Below are 20,611 nucleotides of genomic sequence, written 5' to 3' on the forward strand. Positions count from 1 at the left end.
TTGATCATCCTCAGAACCTTGTTGAGAAAGTCTAAAATGTAATTTTGTTTTCATTTTATATATGGGGAAACTGAGGCATAGGGAGGCGAAATACCATGTCCAAGATTAACCAATAATCGGAGTTAGATCAAGAGCTTGAATTCAGGGTTTCTGACTTCAAGGATAAGAACTCTTAACAATAGCTCTAACCTGAGCCTTTGCTTCAAGGTAAACTAATATCATCTTCCTAAGATTTGGTTTTCCAAGCTTTCAAATAGGAATAACGATCTTTGTGCATCTTAAGTAGTGTCCTGCAGATGTGCCTCAGGAACTCAGGGACATGGCATTTCACCTTGATGCTCCAGACAAATGAAAATAAGTCAACTGGTGGCAGTATCAACTATGTCTATCCACTTACACAAAGTCCATCTGCCTCAGGCTCTTGAAGCTGAACTCATTTCTTCCAAAAGGAAAAGAAAGTTTCTGGCATATAAAATCTCAACTGGGGAAGACAGACTTTGCTAATGGCACCTACCCACGTCAAGTCTCCTAGCTGGATAGAGCAGATTTCTAAATGTGTCACCACATGAAAGTGAATGAATCTGAAGTGAGGAATTCCCTGATATGAGGGGAAGATGGCGTGGGATGGAGAAATCAGAATGCCCAGTGTAATCCCACTATCAGCTAGTCACCACCTGGCTTACAGCTCCATTTCCTTCTCCCTAAGACATAGTCTAAAGAAAATAGTCAAAGGGTACAGAGTTTAAACTATATTTGGTCGAGAGTATATACATCGGGGATGCCAGATTTTGGTCATTCATTCATTCAACAAATATTTATTGAAAGTGTATTATGTTTTCAGGATGTGTATGTGTATAAAAGTGTGTGTGTGTGCACATGAATGTGTATGTCTGTGTATAATTTTCATAGTACCCCTCACAATGAAATTTACTGTATTATTATCAATGCCACCTAGCTACTACATGGAAGTTATTTGACCTTGGTATTGACTTCAGACTGTTTTCACTACAACCTGCTCAGCATCTAGCAGAAAGTATTTAAGGAGCACCAAGTAAACTGATGTAATGAAAACAAGACCAGTTTGTTTTAGTGTTTTGTTGTTGCTGTCTTTGTTTTTTCCAGCCGCACATTTGTATTCCATTCCTCACTCTGTTCTCTTCTGTGCTTGGGGCAGAGGGAGTAGAGAGGGAGAGAGAATTCCCCAGACACGGGCTGGCAGATGTAGCTGAAGGACCCCCGGGACACTAGTAGCAACAGAAACTGAATAGCTGTGTCCAAGAATGTTATTTTAAAAAGAGACTCACAATAGCTTTGTCAGCAGAATCTTGGAGAAGAAACTGCATCTTCTCTCTCTCTTTCTCTCTCTCTCCCTTGTTTTCTTTTTAACTCCATCTTTTTTTTTCAGTCTTTTAACTCTTCCTCTACCTATCTATATATCATCTATTACTTATTGACCTGCCTGCATACCTGTTTACCTACCTATGTCTATTTCTACCTTTTCTCCATTCTCAGGTTCTGCTGATTCCTAGCAGACAGATTTATTGGGTCTTTAACATAATCAGGAAGAAATTAGCCTTTAGAAGAACTAAAATCTAACCCCAATTTCTGTCATTCTGAGAGGTTTTTTGCTAAGGAAATTAAGTCATTTTAGAGACTAGATCTTACCCTTACAGAGAACATAATCTTACCCTATTTTTCTTTATATTAGAGGAGAAGAAAGTGATACCAAGAGTTAGGCACCCCTATGATCTTACTTCCAAGAGGTTGTTTTCGTCATTCTGTGGCTATGGCATGTAAGGGGAAGATTTCTCTGCTAGGTGTAAAAAGGCCAGTCTTCTACTTCTTGCTCTGCTACCACCTGTCTCTGTGACCTGGAAGCAGATGGCTTCCTCCTTGAGCTCACAGTTTTCCATTAGATAAAATGGATGAAGGGGCCAGCATTATACACACAATCATCTGAAATCACTGCAACAACGCTGGGTAAATATCATTACCTCCATTTTTTTTTTTTTTTTTTTCGGATGGGGAAAATGAAGTTCAGAGAGGTTAGGTTATTTTGTTTATGTCCTCTTTGTAGTACTTATAGGAAGCAGAATTCAGATTTGTACCTACTTCTGCCTGATGTCAAAACCCTTGTTCTTTTCAGTTCTCTGTATTGGGTTTCTGAAGAGTAAACTCTGGATTTATGGCTGGTCACTCTTGGATTGGGCCTAGGTTACACGATATGTAGAGTGGCCACATTCACAAGAGGTTGGAGCTACTGAGAAGTACTGAGCCTGTATTCTTTCTATGGTTGAACTGCCATGAATGCTACTGGTCACTTATAATGAATTGATTTATTCTGTTTCTTTTGCTCATTCTTTCTTTCTTTTTCCCTTTCTGTTTTTCTTTTGTTTTGTTTTGTTTTTTGTTTTTTTGTTTTTTTCAGACAGGGTCTTGCTCTGTCACCCAGGCTGGAGTGCAGTGGTGTGATCACTACTCACTGCAGCTCTGACCTACTGGGCTCAATAAATCCTCCCACCTCAGCCTCCTGAGTAGCTGGGACTACAGATGTGCACCACTGTGCCCAGCTAACTTTTGTATGTTTTGGAGAGACAGGGTCTCATCATGTTGCTCAGGCTCATGTGATTGCTCAAGCAATCTGCCTGCCTTGGCTCTCCCCAAAGTGCTGGGATTACAGGCATGAGCCACTGTGCCCGGCCCTATTTGGGCTCTTTTGATAGTATTTCACTAGGTAAACTGTTGGCAGAAATAAACAAGGGATTTTGGAGCTTGGAAGAAGTTCAGCATTCTGCTGCCCCTGAATCCAGTGACTCTTCTTTTCAGATACTTAGCATCATAGAAATCTGTCTTGTTTCTCCTTGGCAGGGGCTCTTTCTAGCTAGGGGAAAGTTGCTTGAATGTGTTTCAAGTGAGCACTGATTTCACAAGCTGATTTAATTCCTCCACTTAGAAGCAAATCGACCCATTAAAAGAAGAGTTTTTTTTTTCTCTCGATGATTATTCTAGGATGTACAAAGCACATTTATGTTCATTTCCTATTAGAGTTCTATGGTTATCCTGAGAGGTTATCCTGGTTGGGACTATAATTTCTACATTACAGATTGGGGACAGGGGGAAGAGGCCAAGAAGTAAGTGAAGCCAGTTGTGCAAAGATACATAGCTAATGTAAGGGACAGAAACCAAACCCTTGTCTTTGGCCCTAAATTCAGTGCCCTCTCCAGAGCTCCACTCTATTATTTTGTGGAAGAATGTTCTAAATCAAGCAGAAGCCTTAGGGTGACCATATATCCTGATTTGCCTGAGAAATTCAGATTTTCCCAGGATATGTTCCTTTTGTCTGGACATAATTTTTAATAGCACCACTATCATTTTCAAAGTGCTCTGGTTTGGATGATAAATTATATAGTAACCCTAAGACACTGGCTAGCAACTATATTTCAAGGAGCTCAGAATCTTTCAAAAGTCCTGCAACATGTAGACTTAATAGCAGCACAGTGTGATAAGTGTTAAGATAGAAATCTTTATAAAATAGGCACCCACACAGGAGGTGGTATTTAGCTTTGCCTAGAAAAGTTGGGAAAATAGCACAGAAGAGCTGATGCTAGAATTAGTAAAAAGGTGGACAAGGTGATCTCTCTTGGTTGGCCACATTGAGGTTTTTCCTTGTATTGTTCTGTGTTGAAATATCAAGAAACATGCATAGGTCATACCTACTTAGAAGGCATCCTACTGCTAGCTTTGTGCTTCTGTTATCCTTGTCCTTGCAGCTAAATGAGAATCATTGCAGCTGGCTGCAGCTTTAAATCATTCCAAACAGAAGCACTTGCTGTGGTTTAGATGACATGGGAGCTTGAGAATTCACTTGGTCTTTAACTAAAACTCCTAGGGTATCCGACAAGCCCTTAGAAGCCTATAGCATTAGACAGGAAGGGTTCTTGGTGTCTCAATAGCGTAACCTCTTTCTCTGCTCTGATGGTTGAGCCCAGTGCGGCAAGGAGACTTGTTCAAATTAACAGAGCAATTTGGTTTCAGAGTTGGAATTGAAGCCAGTGTCCCTTGTAAATCAGTTCATGTTTTAATGCAAAACTGAAATCCTCTTTGGAGTTAAACAACCCCCAGTTTGCATCTGTGAAATTCTTGTGTGTCAAATAATGCACTCAGAACTTGGAAAGTGAATGCCTGAGTTGGAGACCCAGATCAGGTATTAACACACTGTGTGATCTTGGTTAAGTTATTAAAGATGTGTGGAATCTCAGTTTCCTCATCTGGAAGAATAATACCTTCCACATGAAGTTTTTATGAGGAATATTTCGAATAATGAAGGTGAAAGTGTTTGTGAACTTTTTATTACAGCATAGACACACAACACGAGGTCTACCTTCTTTACATATTTTAAATGTACAGTACAATATTGTTAACTATAAGCATACTATTTTACAGCAGATTCCTATAACTTTTTCATGTTGCACAATTGAAACCACATACTCACTGAAAAGCAACTCTCCATTTCCTCCTCCCACAAGACCCTGGAAACCACCATTTTACTTTCTACTTCTATGAGCTTCCCTACTTTACATGCCATCTATAAGTTGAATCATGCAGTATTTGTCCTTCTGTGACTGGATTATTTCCCATAACATGGTGGTCTCCATGAACATGGTTCATCCATGTTGTTGCAGATGACAGAATTTCCCTCTTTGTTTTAAAGACTGAGTAATAGTCCATCGTGACTAACGATGATGGGCTTGACAGTACCAGTGGTTTTGGTGGTCTGATTCTGCAGCTGCTGATGATTGCTGAGGCCAAAGAACAAATATGTATTTATTCTCTCCCTTTCTATGTCAATCTTTTGCAGATGAACCCAGCCGGTGCTATTTCCATGATGGTGATGGGGTATGTGAGGAATTTGAACAAAAAACCAGCATTAAGGACTGTGGTGTCTACACGCCCCAGGGATTCCTGGATCAATGGGCATCCAATGCTTCAGTATCTCATCAAGACCAGCAATGCCCAGGCTGGGTCATCATCGGACAGCCAGCAGCATCCCAGGTAAGATCCTAACCATGTGTGACATTTCCTGCAGACATTCAAAGTCTCCGCTATGCCCCACAAGGCTACTCACCTCTAAGGCAGTGTCATTGGCTATGGCCACTTGAGCACATCTTTATTAAATGTACTGTTAGGGCTTCATGAATACTGTTTGTAAAGGATTAGATCTGGAATTGTTAGGGCAGGGAACATTGTATGATAGGGTAATGACTGTCCTCCTATTTCCTTGCCTGTAATAACTAATAGTTGGAGAAAGAACTCCATTTTGCATATATCATGTATTTCAATGAGGTAAGAATGAATTTATATTGGAAGTCCCACTTTTTAGGGGGCGCCAAGCTGTGTACTTCTTGAATTAACAGTAATTCTACAGTAATTTGCTATGTGGCCTTAGACTAGTTCCCCCACCTCTCTGGGCTCTATTTTTCTCCCTCATCCTTAAAATAAAGAGTAGTTGAGCTTGTTGATCTCCAAGGGCCTTCCCAATTCTAAGAAGCTGTGACTCATGCCTCAGTCCCCTAATGCACTATTTATGTGCCACAGTTCTTCCCCAAGGGACTGACGGCTTAGTCCAGGGAGTGAGAGTTTTGGGGCTACCAGTGCTTGTATGATTCTAGAGATGGCCTTGCTGTCCCGAGAGCCCCCTTTCCAATTATCTTACCAAGGAAGCACCTGCCTTCCCCGAGACTCAAATTTCCCAGAGACACGACTCAGTGCTTCTGGCTGCCTGGCCTAGTGGCCTTTCAGAGACCAGCCTGCCTCCTGGCCTTGCAGATGAGCTGCTATTCCCAGGCATTCCTTTCTAATATTGCTTTCTTGATTTAGGTTTAGTGGGGTAGGCCTGGCTTCTAGATGAAAGAAAGATATGACCTTCCTCTGGGGTCCAGTGAAGAATCACTCGGTGAGGAACAGAATAGGACTACTTCATTTTTAGTTGTTGCCTGTATTTGATTATTTCTTCATTCACTTTTTGTTTATGTTTACATCACTAAAGCCTTTATTCATTTGCATTTATTTTTGAATGCCCTCAGGAGAGTGGAAACAAATGGTAACATGGCATTTCCTGATGCTTAACAATGTATAGTGCCAGCCTGCTGAATGAATGAATGAATGAATGAATGAGTGCACAGATAGATGAACGGCTAGGGTTCATCCTCCCCCTGTGCCATGTCTGTACTTGGTGGAATCATCTGTGTGGTTGCATTTATCATACTGAACTCTGAAGTATCTGTTTGTCTGTCTGGCTCCCCCATTAGGCTGCTGGTTCTTTGAGAACAAGTTTCAGTTTATTCATCTTTGTTCTCTCATGTTCAAGCAAAGGCTAGATAGGTGCCCAGCAAATGTGTGTTTAATTGACTGTAGATACACACACATACACACACATACATCCCATTGCCACATGCAAATAAACGACACTGACAGAAAACACTCACGCATTGCCTCTCTATCACATAGAATGTCCTGCTTCAGAAACAACAGTGCTGGGGCCAGCAAGAGAACCAGGAATTCCAAATTCAACACTAGCATCCAGTTCTTAGAAATGTTTTAAAAACAACCTTCAAACAAGAGAATTATTAACACACTCAGAACCTCCCATGAGCAAGAGTTGAGGTAGCAGCTGTGCTTAAAAATCACCCAAATGTTATTGAGACTAATGTGAGAAAAGGAGAGAAAGAATTTTCCAGTCTTAGCATTTGAAAAGAAGCTTCATGGGGCAATTATTCCAATCTTGTAAGTGGGGGGGGGGGGCTGTCAGGAATTACTGGTGATTATCTCTTCCTAAACAAAAATCCAATTTAAAAAATCATTATAAATACTAGCTCTTCGATCTACAAAGAGGAGATGAGGAAACAAAATCATCCTATTGAATTATTCATTGTAACCAATTTTATTTTAATGAAATCGACTAGGTTCCATTACTCTGGGCTTGGACATAATCTTTGTTACAAGGAGATTTCAGCTGTAACTAAATTTGCCATAATGAGATCAGCTCACTGGAGAATACAGGGTCAGGGGAGGGAATATGTGTGCAGGCTGGGTGCAGGGCCAGGAAGAGGGCAGCAGAACAAAAGTCTCCTGAATTCCTCATCTGAAAGCAAGTACCTAGAAGTCATTCACAAACACACACACACACACCCTACCACCACCACACACAGAGGCACAGGCACACGCATACACATGTACATGGGCACACAGTCACACACACACACACACACACGGAGCCTGCATAATTAGAGGTAAAGGCTATTCCTGAAGTGTAAACGTACCTTCCTTCCAACAACAGAGAATGGGGAGGAAGTATAATTATGCCCTTCATTACCTTGTACAGTGATTAGAAGAGATTGGTAGTTAATTTTCACCCTGTCAGGGCTTCCAGTGAAGATGTTGATAGCTTGAGAGGAGGAGCTGGGGGGGCTCTTAGAAGTTGGGCTTAGGAAGAAGATAGGAATTGTATCATGTGCTTCTCACTTTCCCCCAAGATGCTCATACTCTCCCTCTTCTCTCTCTCTCTCTCTCTCTCTCTCTCTGTCACACACACACACACACACACACACAAATTTACACATGAAAAGGCCCTGTAGGAGCATGGGAGTACCAAAGCAAATAGGAGAGAATAGCAGGAAGGAAATAGTAGTTATCAAGGTCCCCCAGGCACTGGACACATGTATGCACATTACAGCCAATCCCCTTGTCATTCTTCAAGGTAGGAATTGTTGTCTACCTTGGAGAAACTGAGGAACACAGTGGCTTCACTATAAGTTACATAGTCCATAAGGGAAGAATCTAGGATTAGAAGAATCTCATGGAAGATGAATGACAGTGGGCCCTTGGGAACATGAGGTCACATTCAAAAGTTGGAAGTGGCTGGATTCCTGGAAAACTTCACTGCAAAACAAGCAGAAAGACTCCTAGATGGATAGATCTCAGCATTGAGTGTCACTCTGCAGACCTCATGAGGTACTTCAGTTCTCCTTGAGCAAACTTATAGTCACTGCCCTTACCTTCAAATTCAGGCTGTTCCCATTCCCTGACAAGGTGGCCCTGTTCCATGATGCCCTGGAGTTCCCTAGGACACTCCATTAACTTAGGGAATGATGAAATAACCTAGTCATTCCCATTTCCTCTTTACAATTCAGTTTGGTCCCACTTTCTGTCTTTCCCTGACAGATAAATGCGAAGATGTTTATTGGAGTTATGTGCCTAGTTCTGTGCTAGAGCCTGTGGAAGAAACCAAAGAACTGAAATACCCAGCCTCTGACCTAGTCACTGTACAAGAGTTAGGAGTGAGAATTCTATCAAAGGCACATTCTTATCACAATAAGTCTGCAGGATCTCTATGACTACTGCAAAGAAACAACATGCATTGTGCTATATGGCTTGAGACTATTGATTAAAACTTCAGTTTTGATGTTGTAAAAGCCTGCCATATCTAATGGTTTCCAGTGTTTCTCGTTCATTCTTTTCAAACATGATTCCCAAATTTGGTTAGGGCAAAGCTAACCCTGAATATTGAGTCTCATATCCAAACCTTATCAGAAGTATCAAAACTTCCTGGTTGTGCAAATTAGGTTGAACATCCTATAATAAAAGACATTCTTTGGATATTTTGGCCATGCACCTTCCTGGCCCAGCTGGAATCAAGAAGTTCCTGAGACAGAAAAAAATGGAAATTAACTGAAAAAATCAAGTTATCTCTCTTCTGAGAACCTCAGAACCTGGTTTGGTTTAAGTGCTTGCAAAGATCTTGTATTGTTCTTATTTTGTCTCCATGTTTCACATTTCTCCAATGCTTTTCACAAAAGGATGCCGAAATGAGATGTTGATATTCCTTCCTTTTACCCCGACCCCCAGCATTTCTACCAAAGTCTGTTTCCTCCTATCCAAACAGGCACCTCCCTCCTTTGCAGTGGCCTGAGGAGGAAATGGAAATACTAAGACTATCTGGAATTTACAGTGCTCTCCTAAGGGATTACAGACCTTCAGTCAACCAACCAATTTATTTCGTTAATCCTTTGAGGGTAAAACTTAGACTAAGCATTTTGAGGGCAGTAGTTTGAGGGCCAAAGTAAAGAAAACTTTTCAAAGAACGAGAACTATCCACAGTGGGATGGAGTGCCTTGTGGTATACGAAGTTCCCCAACATAAGGCATTCAGGCTGGGCGACTTACTGAACAGAAGATTCCTGCACTAGAAGGCAGGTGAGACCTAGGTATGCCTCTTTTCTTTGTAATTGATTCTCTGACTTTATGTCCCATTAACCCACGATTGGGTATATTAGTCCTTGGCTGCTTCATTTTGAGTTGCTATTATTATTCCTTGGCCCATCCATAATACTTCATGCCTCTACTAGAATACAAACCAGGCTGGGCACGGTGGCTCACGCTTGTAATCCCAGCACTTTGGGAGGCTGAGGCGGGCGGATCACCTGAGGTCAGGAGTTCGAGGCCAGCCTGACCAACATGGTGAAACCCCGTCTCTACTAAAAATATAAAATTTAGTCGATTGTGCTGGCCGGCACCTGTAATCCCAGCTACTTGGGAAGCTGAGGCAGGAGAATCGCTTGAACCTGGTTCAAGCGATTACAGTGAGCCGAGACGGTGCCATTGCATTCCAGCCTAGGTGATGACAGGGAAACTCCATCTCAAGAAAAATAAAAATAAAATAAAATACAAACCATACTATACCTTGTAATATAACAATTTATACATTAATTTATTTATTCACTTGATTGAACAGAAATATATTTGAGTCCTGCACTGAGGAACGTGAGAGAGAGAGCATGGCCGTTAATGAGGTGAAGTAGAAATCATGCAGATCTGGCTCTGCTCTCTTAAATTCCATTCTGACATGGAAACCTTGAGTAAGTTACTCTTCTGGGAATCTTAGTGTCCTGTAGAAAATGAGAATGATAACATCTACCTGGTAGAAATTAAGATGAATGATATCTACCTGGTAGAAGTGAAGGATGCAGAGAAAACACTCTGTGCTGGGTTTGTTAACTTGATGGGTAGTTCAAATGTTAATTTCCTGTCTTGTTCATGTCAGGTTTCCTTCTTTGCACTCCCCCCAAAGCTGGCTGTAGGGACCCACACAGAACAGAAGCTCAGTCAACATTTTGTTGAATTAAACATAGTTGCGTCAGCAAATGTTTGCTGCATACTCAGAACTGCAGCAGGCACTTTGAGAAGCTTCAAAGAAGTACTGGTTCTTTTTCTGCCTTCATAAAGCTTACCATGTCATCAGAAGGGTGTTTTCAACTAGAAATAGCAGCCAAAGACCCAAGAGTGAGAGTGTAAGGTCTAGAGGGAGTTTCCTCGAGGAAGAAACCACACTGCTATCAGCTTACTCAGCCAGTAGGGATGAGAGCCAGTGCGTAAGATAGAAAAGTCCTTTGCCCACTTTCAGAAGATCCTGGACAAATTATAAAAATAGCATTTATCAACTTCTTCCAGGCTTTCCACCAAATTTCATGAATCCTACTAAAGCTACTACAAAAATAGGAATCACTGTTTTCACTTTACAGATTAGGACACAAAGGCTCAGAGAGCAGAGTAACTTGCTTCAGGGCTCATCTCTATAAGGGGCAGAACCACGATGCAGGCCACTGTGTTCATAATAGAAATACAGCTACAGGACCAGGCAGCTCAAGCCTGCTCCAATGACTGACACGAGAACAAGCTAGAAGAGCTAGTGTCTTTTGCGTCTTTTAATATGTGGTATGCATTTAAGGAACACTGGGAAAGTGGGCATTCCCTCTCTCTAATACCCAAAATACTGCCCTACAATTTTTGCCTGCTGCTTAGATCTCCATCTTTTGGCCCCCATTCTTTCACCCATTGCCCTTTCCAGAGAGTTTTCTAAAATGTGTGTATGGAAATAAGAGAGACACATAAGTGTTGTAAATTGCCAACCCTTGCATGTAAAAATTATTTCTTAAATTTTGGAATGTCTGCCTAATTATAGCAGGGATATGGGGAGAAAAAAATAATAAATGCACAAATAGGAAGAAGAAACTTTGCTCAATTTACAGTTTTGTCACAAGCTATGTGCTATACATAGGAAACCTAAAAATGTCAGTGAAAGGGAATTGTAAGATGTGCATATTTTCTTTCTTTTTTTCTTTTTTGGCAAAGTCTCACTCTGTCCTCCAGGCTGAAGTGCAGTGGCACAATCTCGGCTCACTGCAGCCTCCACCTCCCACGTTCAAGTGATCCTCCTGCCTCAGCCTCCCAAGTAGCTGGGATTACAAGCCTATGCCACTACGCCCAGCTAATTTTTGTATTTTTAGTAGAGATGGGGTTTCACCATGTTGGTCAGGCTGGTCTCAAACTTCTAACCTTAAGTGATCTGTCTTCCTCGGCCTCCCAAAGTGCTGGGATTACAGGTGTGAGCCACTGCGCCCAGTCAGATGTGCATATTTTCTGATGGCTGCCAAGTCTGAGGCAGACTTGCTCAGAGAGGCGGACCGAGAGGAGGTCAGGGAGAAGTGATTGCTGAGTTTCAACTAAGAGGATAAGCTGGAGGACAGGAGAGGGAGGACAGGAGAGGGAGGAAAGAATCACATGATGGGGGCTGCAAGGGGTATATCCAAAAAAAGGTAAATAATAGATGAAGGGGAAGTCAAGAGAGATGAGCTAGGAAACATGGTTCGGAAAATCCTGCCAATGCTTGGAACTTGACATTATCCTGAGGGCAATGGGGAGCTTTTCAGCAGGGGGCTAATATGGTTGGATCATTGAAAGAAGAACATTGACAACTGTTGAACACTTCTTACATGCCAGGCCCTGTATTATTTTGCATAGATTTCAGAACAACCCTGCTGAGAATTCTTAATATTCCTCTCTCAAAATGAAGAAACTGAGTCTCAGGGAGATGAATCACCCCACCCATGGCACTCTTTCTTCCATTTTCTTTTCTTATACCAGGATACTGGTATTGCATTAAAACAGCCTCACTTGGAAATTCTGCATTGATAAGCAATTCTGCAATGCTAATTAGAGTGTGCTATTTGCAAAGGGCAGGAAGAAATCCTGTACTCTATACCCAATGCTGAAATCACTTCTAAGGGGCTCTCTGTCCCTTCCTTGCCTGCTCTGCCTGCTATGGCCTTCACCAAAGCTCTCATCTCCTCTCATTAGTGAAATGAGAGAGCCTTTGCCAATGGTGGTGGAAGGAGGAAAGGCGAAGGGAACATGCTGAAATTTCAGAGACAATTCCAAGCAGTTTTCCCAAATACCCAAGGGATCTGCTTTCTCCTGGTGGTTTCTGAATAATTTTTCAAGAGCATGTGTGCAAGTCATCTAAGGAGACAGAACAGAAAGTACCATGGTCTAGTTCAGCCTGTCCCATGGTGTGGGGCACCCAAAAATCCCTCCAGGAAAGTAAAAATCAGAGCCTGCCTCAGAAAGGAGCCCACTGAGTTGGTCACTATAACCAACCCCAAAACTTTCATGGAAACCTTGGACTGTGGGAGACTTTAAATCTACTGAATCTTATGGGGCCCCAGCAAAGAGATCTACTAGATTCTGCTCCTGGCTCTCTCTTCTATTCATCCTTTGGTCATTTACCCTTTCAATATCTGTTCAAATCTACAAAAATCTAGATACTCTGATTGGCCCTAGGATTCGGACTAAAAAACTCTGAGTGACTGGAGCTTTATAAAAAATGAGATCTAGGATCAGTTCAACCTGATTTTCAGTTCTAGAGTCCACCACTTACTAGCTGTGAGACTTTAAGCAAGTCAGTTCTCTTTGCCCCACCCCAGTTTTACATCTGTAAAACAGGAGTAATAACATCTCCATGGCAGGTGCTTGTCAAGGATGAGACAGTTGATCTAGAAATGCAGTTTTCCTTCTGGTAGCAACCAACAAAGTTTTAAAGAAACACTTCTGTCTGCCTGTGAAGTTTTGGCAACTGAGGAACAAATCCAATTAGGAACAACATGTGGACTTTTTTTTTTTTTTTCTAACAATAGTATTTGGGGCATAGAAATTTAACCAGAGAGAGACTTTGAGAGTCTCTTGGTCTTACTTCACTTAATTAAGACTTGGTTTTGATTAAACAACTTCCCTGAACCTCTCAATCCCATCCGTTATAAAATGATTCTGGTATTTGGATTCAAAATCAACAGAATCTTGTGAATCTTCTGTGTCCAAAGCATCACTTTCAACACGAGGTTGAACAAAGCAACCACTGCTCTCAGGCAGTAAGTTAAGTGCCATAGAGGAAGGAAGACACCAAAATAGCTTCTTTCGATAAGAAAAGACAAAGCTTGCAAAGTGCTGTGATATGTGGACAAATGGAGTTAACCTTAGAGGTTAACTTTTGAGGAGGAAGGGCGAACCCGAATAAAGTGACAGGTTATCTAGAAAGTAATTTTTCTTTCCACTTGGGCATTTGGGGGAAGCTTTAAAAAACATTGTAGTGTAGCCATATTGTTTTACAGAGGAAGTATAAGTTTGAAGGCCAGAAAGACCTGACTTGGGTACTGTTTGTTACCAGCTGTCTGATGCCTGGCAAATGACTTCAGTTTTCTGAGCCTCAATTGTCCTCATCTTCTCATGATCCTGCTGTCATTCTGTGAGATGGTATGAGGATCCAATGAGCTAACATATATAAAGTGTACAATACATGGTTACGTCTTGCGAGGCATCTAATTCTTGTCAGTTCACATCCCTACTAAACCATGTTATCCCTGAGCAAATTGAATCTGGAGAAGGAATAAAAATGCGTAAGAGAGGAAAGCAATGAAGGGATGGGCTTGGCATTTGTAGGCATACAACAAACACGTATTGATTGATCAGGGAAGGTGCCACGTGGAACGGTGAGATCCTGATTTGAATAGTGAGTCTTCATTTTTCAGTTGACACTTGACTCTTGACTTGAAGCCCAAGAATAAGCAAGGCTTTGTGGTTTGGGGCTGCTTCTACTGGTTCTCCATGTAGACTGGACAAAACCCTGCCAACCCCTCCCATGGCCCATCTAGGAAGATTCCTTGGCCTCTGTCTTCCTTTTTCTTCCAAACCTGGCCTACCCCTATCTCATCACCTTCATTCTCCACATCCTCTTTAGCTTCAGGACCAGAAACCTTTCTTTTACCCCTGTCATTTGTTCTGGCTTCCTTAAAACCCTCTCTGTTCTTGTCTTTCATTTTTTTTTCTTTCTTTCTTTCTTTTTTTTTTTTTTTTTGGTTATTGTTTTGTTTTAAGTGGGGTCACCAGCATTCAGCCAGCATGGCCTTTACTGTGTAATTTAGTTTCATGTTCTGTACCCAAGAAACATGTAAAAAATGTAAACAGCGTTCACTCTCCTGGGCTGTAATGCACTTAGGAAGCAATAGCCAGTTGAGCTTGCTGAGCCTGCTGCTTTGGCGGTATTGAATTTTGTCCCTAAAACCACATACTCATTTCTCTAAGTCTGAAAGTAAACTTTCTCAAGCCAGGCCCAAAGGATGGGGTTTCGAGGGGAGTTAGAGTTTGGCTGTGCACAAGATTTTGTTTTTATTTTTGTACACACAAATGTGTTCATTTGTTTTTGTTTGTCTTTCAAGTCCCCTCGTCCCTACTCTCTATTCCTCCCCACTCTCTATTCCTTCCCATCCTTACTTTGATAAATTAGACTGGGTATGTTACCTGTAGAATGAGACCAGAAAGGGCCTTCTGCCTCCTCTTAAGAAACTCCAACCAGGCCAGGCGTGGTGGCTCACGCTTGTAATCCCAGCACTTTGGGAGGCCAGGGCGGGCGGATCACAAGGTCAGGAGATAGAGACCATCCTGGCTAACACAGTGAAACCTCATCTCTACTAAAAACACAAAAAATTAGCTGGGCGTGGTGGCGGGCACCTGTAGTCCCAGCTACTCGGGAGGCTGAGGCAGAAGAATGGCATGAACCCGGGAGGCAGAGCTTGCAGTGAGCGGAGATCGCGCCACTGCACTCCAGCCTAGGCGACAGAGCGGGACTCCGTCTCAAAAAAAAAAAAAAAGAAACTCCAACCATGATTTTCTTATACCCTGATTAATTCTTCAGCCAGATCCAAGCACCAGGACACCCTGGGTACATTTGTACATGTTTGTTTTCCAGGGAGAAATGGGCCCAGAGAGGCCCATAAGAGATGTCCCTGCTGAGAGGTTCCCTGTGCCAGGGCAGTCCAAGAAAGTTGTCCCTGGGGCTCCTGCCCACCCCAGAATCCTTTTCCAAACATGACTCATATGTGCAGCTGGTGGAAGGGAACACTTCGGTGATATCTACGTTTCTCTCCTTCCTGGAAGAGAGGCCCCTGGGGAAGTCACAGGTTTGGGAGACATCTGGTCTACTGGCGACATACTGCTTTCAGAGATGCAGATGCCACCTGGTTAATGCCCATGTCTGCAGTGCAACTGACTGGTGGCAAGGGCTCCAGGAAGAGAATATCAATTTAAAGCAACAGGAAGGAGGAGATAAACTGACATGCACCAGGGAGCTACGGTCAGGGGTTTATGTTTCAGAGAGAGCAAAATTGTATCAGTGTTCACAGGCCAGGCTCCAGACTATCTGTCCAATAGAACCTTCCATAATGATGAAAATGTTCTACATATCAATGTCCTGTTCAGTAGCCTCTAGCCACCTATGATATTAAGCCCTAGGAATGTGTTCAGAATCTGAGGAACTAATTGGTTTAATTTTAATTTGTTAAATTTAAATAGCCTATTATGTGGGCATTGGGCTCCCCTACTGGACAGAGCAGGTCTAGAGTACTTCACATGCCAGGGCTGCTACTTTCATTGAGATCTCGAGCAAATTAATTAGCCTCTCTGTGCCTTAGTCCTCTCATCTGTAAAATTAAATAATTAAGGGGAGATGGTGAGAATTTCACGGGATAGCACACTTAAAGCACTTAGGACAGTGCTTGGAATAGAGTAAGTACTACCTAAATTCATTCAGTTCTGTCATTGCATCAAATCTTTTTTTTTTTTTTTTTGAGATGGAGTCTCACTCTTTCGCCAGGCTGGAGTATAGTGGTGCAATCTCGGCTCACTGCAACCTCCACCTCTGAAGTTTTTCAAGCGTCCTGCCTCAACTTCCCAAGTAGCTGGGACTACAGGCACACACCGTCACATCCAACTAATTTTTGTATTTTTAGTAGACACAGGGTTTCGCCATGTTGGCCAGGATGGTCTCGATCTCCTGATCTCGTGATCCACCCGCCTCGGCCTCCCAAAGTGCTGGGATTACAGGTGTGAGCCACCACACCCAGTCTCTCCAGAGATTTTTTAAATGACATTTCTCTTTCCCAGAGTGAGATATGACATACTAATCTTTTTGTAATTCAATGTCTTAAATTTTTTAAGTCTGCCTAAATTCTCACTGGAGGACTTTTGCTTTTGGAGCATATTCTCCGTAATTCACAAGAAATATTGGTCTCACTGATTTCTCACCTGTGAAGCTTTCTATTTTGTTCCCCATGGCCTATAAACTCCAAAAGTCTTAGCAGAAAAGGCCATGCACAATCTCTACCTTTGCTTTACAGGCTATTGCCTAAGCTTAGGGCACGTTCCAGGCAGTATGGACCAACTTGCAATTTCCAGATATGTCTTGGAGTTTCCTTTTCTCCTGCCTGGAAACACCATCATTTGCTCCTCAACCTTTTTAGGGCTTAATTATCCTACAGGGTTTAGCTCAAGTGGCTTATCTTCCATATCCCTCCCCTGACAACCTTAGCCCATGAGCAGCCTCCCTTTTCCATGTACAGAATACTTCTGGAATTATCAGACAGGCTTGAGCACAAGCTGACTTTCAGTGTGCATTGCTTGTGTCCACAGCTTTTCATACCAAATGACCAGTTAGCAGCTAAGGATTTGGCCCTCATCTTATGCCTTTAGGTATTTCCTGTGCCCAGCACAGGGCCTGCTGTGTGGACAATACTCAGAAAATGGACTCATTAAATGATGTTGTTGGGAACAATAGCTGCTAGGTGTTACCTCTTTTATGATTGGATTAAATTTATAAATTGGTGTCTACAATTGATTCCCTTATGTTTCCAGGTTACAGCCTCCTGTTAATACCGTAGGTGATCAAAGCAGGCAGGGCCTTCTGAAATCTCCTGGTTCGTCCCTTCATATTACAAAGGAGATAAGTGCTGCTGTGTGAATTGGGGGAGGAAGAGGTCCTGAAAACCCATCCTGAACCCAGACCTCATGTTCTTTCTGCTACTCTGTGCCTCCATAATCCATCCTCACCCCCGGAATGTTCACTGCACAATGAGAAGTATTGTTTGGTAACTGTTTTTGTGTGCTTACTGCTGTGTGTTCCAGCATCAAGAACAGGGCCTGGCATATAGAGTTTCATGATAAACACTGATAAATAAATGTTTTTTTTTTTTTCCTCTGCTAACAGCTTTGGGCAAAAAGTAGTAAACAGCTTCTGGAGGCTGAGCCCCAGGAAGGAAGCTCTACCCTTTGCTTCTTGTTATTGCAGGAAAGACTGGGGTCTAAGCAATTTTCCTGTGATTGGCTTCCTACAGAGATGGTTGGAAATCTAAGGGTCTTCCTTTCTGACTTGAGAATGTGGTTCACCTTGAGAGAGATCTCCCAATACAAGGCCCAGCACAGGAGGGTGTGAAGGAGTAAGAGGAAGAAAGAAGGGAGGAAGAAAGAAGGGAGGAAGAAGAGGTGGAGGTAAAAGGAAAGAAGAAATATAGAATTAAGAGACAGAGAAAAAGGAAGGACTACACAATAACAACAAATACCAGTAATAACCATAATATAATAGTAATCACAGAAATTGATAATGATGAGTAGAGTAATGAGAATGGCTTGGCTGTCAGAGTGATTACATTATGTAGAGAACTCTACGCTGTTTTTTGTACATTTAAACCTGTCAACCACCGTATAAGGTAACTACTGTAATTTTCACTGATTTACAGAGGCGTAAATTAAGACTCACAAAGGTTAGGTCACTTACCCAAGTTCTTACAGGTCGCCCAGTGGTAGAACAGGGAAGTCTAGAATTTGAAACCAGAACCACATCCCTCTACAGCCAGGAAGAAAGAAGCAGCAAGTGATGAAGGAGGAAAATGTCAATTTTGTATTTTTAGTGAGTAGGGTGTATCTAAATATTTGCATGTGCAAGAGCTCTTTGAATCCTCACAACGCTACAACATAGGTACCATCATCTCATTCTGCAGTGGAAGATATTAGTGGAAGCATTCAAGGCCATGTTGTCAGTGAATGGCAGAAGCTGAAATTCCAACTCACATTCCTTTGATTTAAAATGCATGTGTCTTCTGGTGCTTAGTGGAAGATTCAAGGAAGTGGCAGGTGCAGGGGTTGTTGAGAAGTTCACATTGTGGATCCCAGATTCCCAGGCACTGCATCTCAGAACAGCTGCTTCAACACCCTGCATTTGTGCAGATGTCTGTTGCCCTGGCCAAGGCTGTCACTAGGGAAAAGCATCACTCTGGAAGGTCCTTGTTCCTCAGAGAACTCTGCTGATAGAGTGATGGACATATAAGTCAACAGTGTCCATTGCACCTGTGGTGGACAAAGCTCCCCAGTTTGTACATCACAGTCACTGTTTCTACCTCTGAAGCCTGGAGGAGCAGGCCAGGGAGAAATACCACTTTTGTCTTTAAAAATGGGAGTTCTTGTTTGAGTTGGAAGGTCTGCAGAATGCTCTTAAAAACATAAGTGACTGCTGTCCACCTGTTCCTTGCATACATCACTGCATTGCATCCTTTGGAGACTCTTCCTAGGAAAAATCAAGCTCGAGGCAACCTAGACAAGAGTACTGCCTCCTCTTCAAAAGCAAAAAGAAGAGAGCGAATCATGTAGTGATTCCCAGCCCTTACTCATTGAGGCTATAGGAGGGGATGGGAGGACCCTGAGGTCTGCAGTGAGAAGCAGGACTCAGAGACAATGCACTCTGCATGATCATCTTGGCATCTAGTGGGGTTCCCTGCAGGTAATATGACTTGTACTTCATTTTCAACACAATCTGGAACACACAGATCTTAATTTGGAAAGCTGGATAACAGGAGAAAGGGGGAAGAGGGGAGGAAACAAAAACAACAACCTGGAAACTTCTAGTTTTATGAACTTGAGAAAGTCTTGTTCTTTCAAGACAGATGTTTTTAAGTAAAAAATCACTCCTCTGACCTTTCTTGAATAGGCCAATGCGGTCAAAACTGCCATTAACCACTGTTCAACTATTCGTAACCAAGGGTTTCGGTGACCAGGCACCGAACTTGGATGTGATCATCGCTTTCCTGATTAACCCATGAATGCCCAGGGGCTTTGATTTAAAATCAAAGGACAAGGAGAGGTGTAGAAGCTTCCTAAGACATCCCTCTTTAGTCTTAGTAGCTCTGAGCTGAGTGATGGAGATTTCCATATTTTAGTGCTTTACTCCAGGGTTGGCTGTGTTTCTGAATTTCACTCTAGAGCCAGCAGAGAAAGCATTTGGATTAAAGCTAAGTAGATTTTTGTTTTTTATCTTCAGTGTCTAAATCTCAGTCAGTTTCAGGTTTGGGGCTATAGAGCAGAAGGCATTACCCAGCCCTGTTCTAGGATTATGGTGTTTTTGTGTTCTGGTCCAGAACTTAGAAGTGTTTCAGTGCTCAACATACTGCTCTAGAACTGACAATGCCTCTGGGTTCTGAAATAAAATTGATGATTTTTCAGGATTCTTATCTGGAGCTGGAAATGCCTCAGAATTTTCTACTGCTGGCAATAGCTCTGTGCTCCTGTCTAGAGCTGAGTGTTGATCCTGACTGAAGTTAACAGTGGTCTCTTGATCTGATCCAGACTCTACACTGGTTTTATATTCTGATCTAGAATTCATGACATTTCATTAATTTCTTTCAGTACAAATGCAAAAATAAAGTTTAAACTACAGAAAGTTAGCAATGTATTTTTTTAAATAACGTGCTCAGAACTGTGTTTGCAGCAATATTCAGCATCTCAAACTTATCCTTCACGCCTCCGCTGTTGACATCATTTGGGAAACTGGGTTTGTCATGGCTTAGCTGTGGCCGAATTTTTCTCCTCTGGCCATTTTTTTTTCTCCAGTTCCTGTTCTCCAGAGCCCATTTGATATTAAGATCTTGCATTTCAGACCTGGCTTTCAGATATAGATTGCCTCAGCAACTCCCTTCTCCAAGCCCCTCCCTCAGCCTTCACAGAGCTTGAACACAGAACCTACCACATTTCTTTATGAGTGTTTGCTTGCTTTGTTCTTCACCTCCCACCCCCATGGGAGGAGAAGGAATTTTTATCTTTATTGCTTTTGTTCCTTTGGGGTCCATTTTCTTCATATGGACCATGGGAATGAAGAACCTAACACATAAATAAGTGCTAAATAGATGTTTGTTGAATGAGTGAATGACTGAATGAGAGAGACATAGAAACATTTGATCCTAGGCTGGACAGAAAAAAAAAAGATTCTTTCAAAAGAAAACAGATCCCTGGGAGCACCCAAACCACTGCCTCTCACCCTGTAAGAATACAAGGAAGGTTTTGCATCCCACTCTTTTAACCCCGTCAGCATCTTACTCTTGGAGGTAGCACATGTGCTGTGAAGTCAC

At 42.2% G+C, this 20,611-nt stretch overlaps 1 protein-coding gene across 2 annotated transcripts in view; it reads left to right on the forward strand.

The window, feature by feature from the left end:
- PAPPA (pappalysin 1) overlaps positions 1 to 20,611 on the forward strand; it is a 246,970-nt gene that overhangs the window by 144,220 nt on the left and 82,139 nt on the right. For both annotated transcript variants that reach the window (XM_054502141.2, XM_063649861.1), the window contains exon 10: positions 4,859 to 5,052. In XM_054502141.2, coding sequence (XP_054358116.1) covers positions 4,859 to 5,052 — 194 coding nt within the window. The remainder of the gene's footprint in view (positions 1 to 4,858; positions 5,053 to 20,611) is intronic.

This window comes from Pongo pygmaeus, chromosome 13, assembly GCF_028885625.2.
Source record: "Pongo pygmaeus isolate AG05252 chromosome 13, NHGRI_mPonPyg2-v2.0_pri, whole genome shotgun sequence".
Lineage (NCBI taxonomy): Eukaryota > Metazoa > Chordata > Mammalia > Primates > Hominidae > Pongo > Pongo pygmaeus.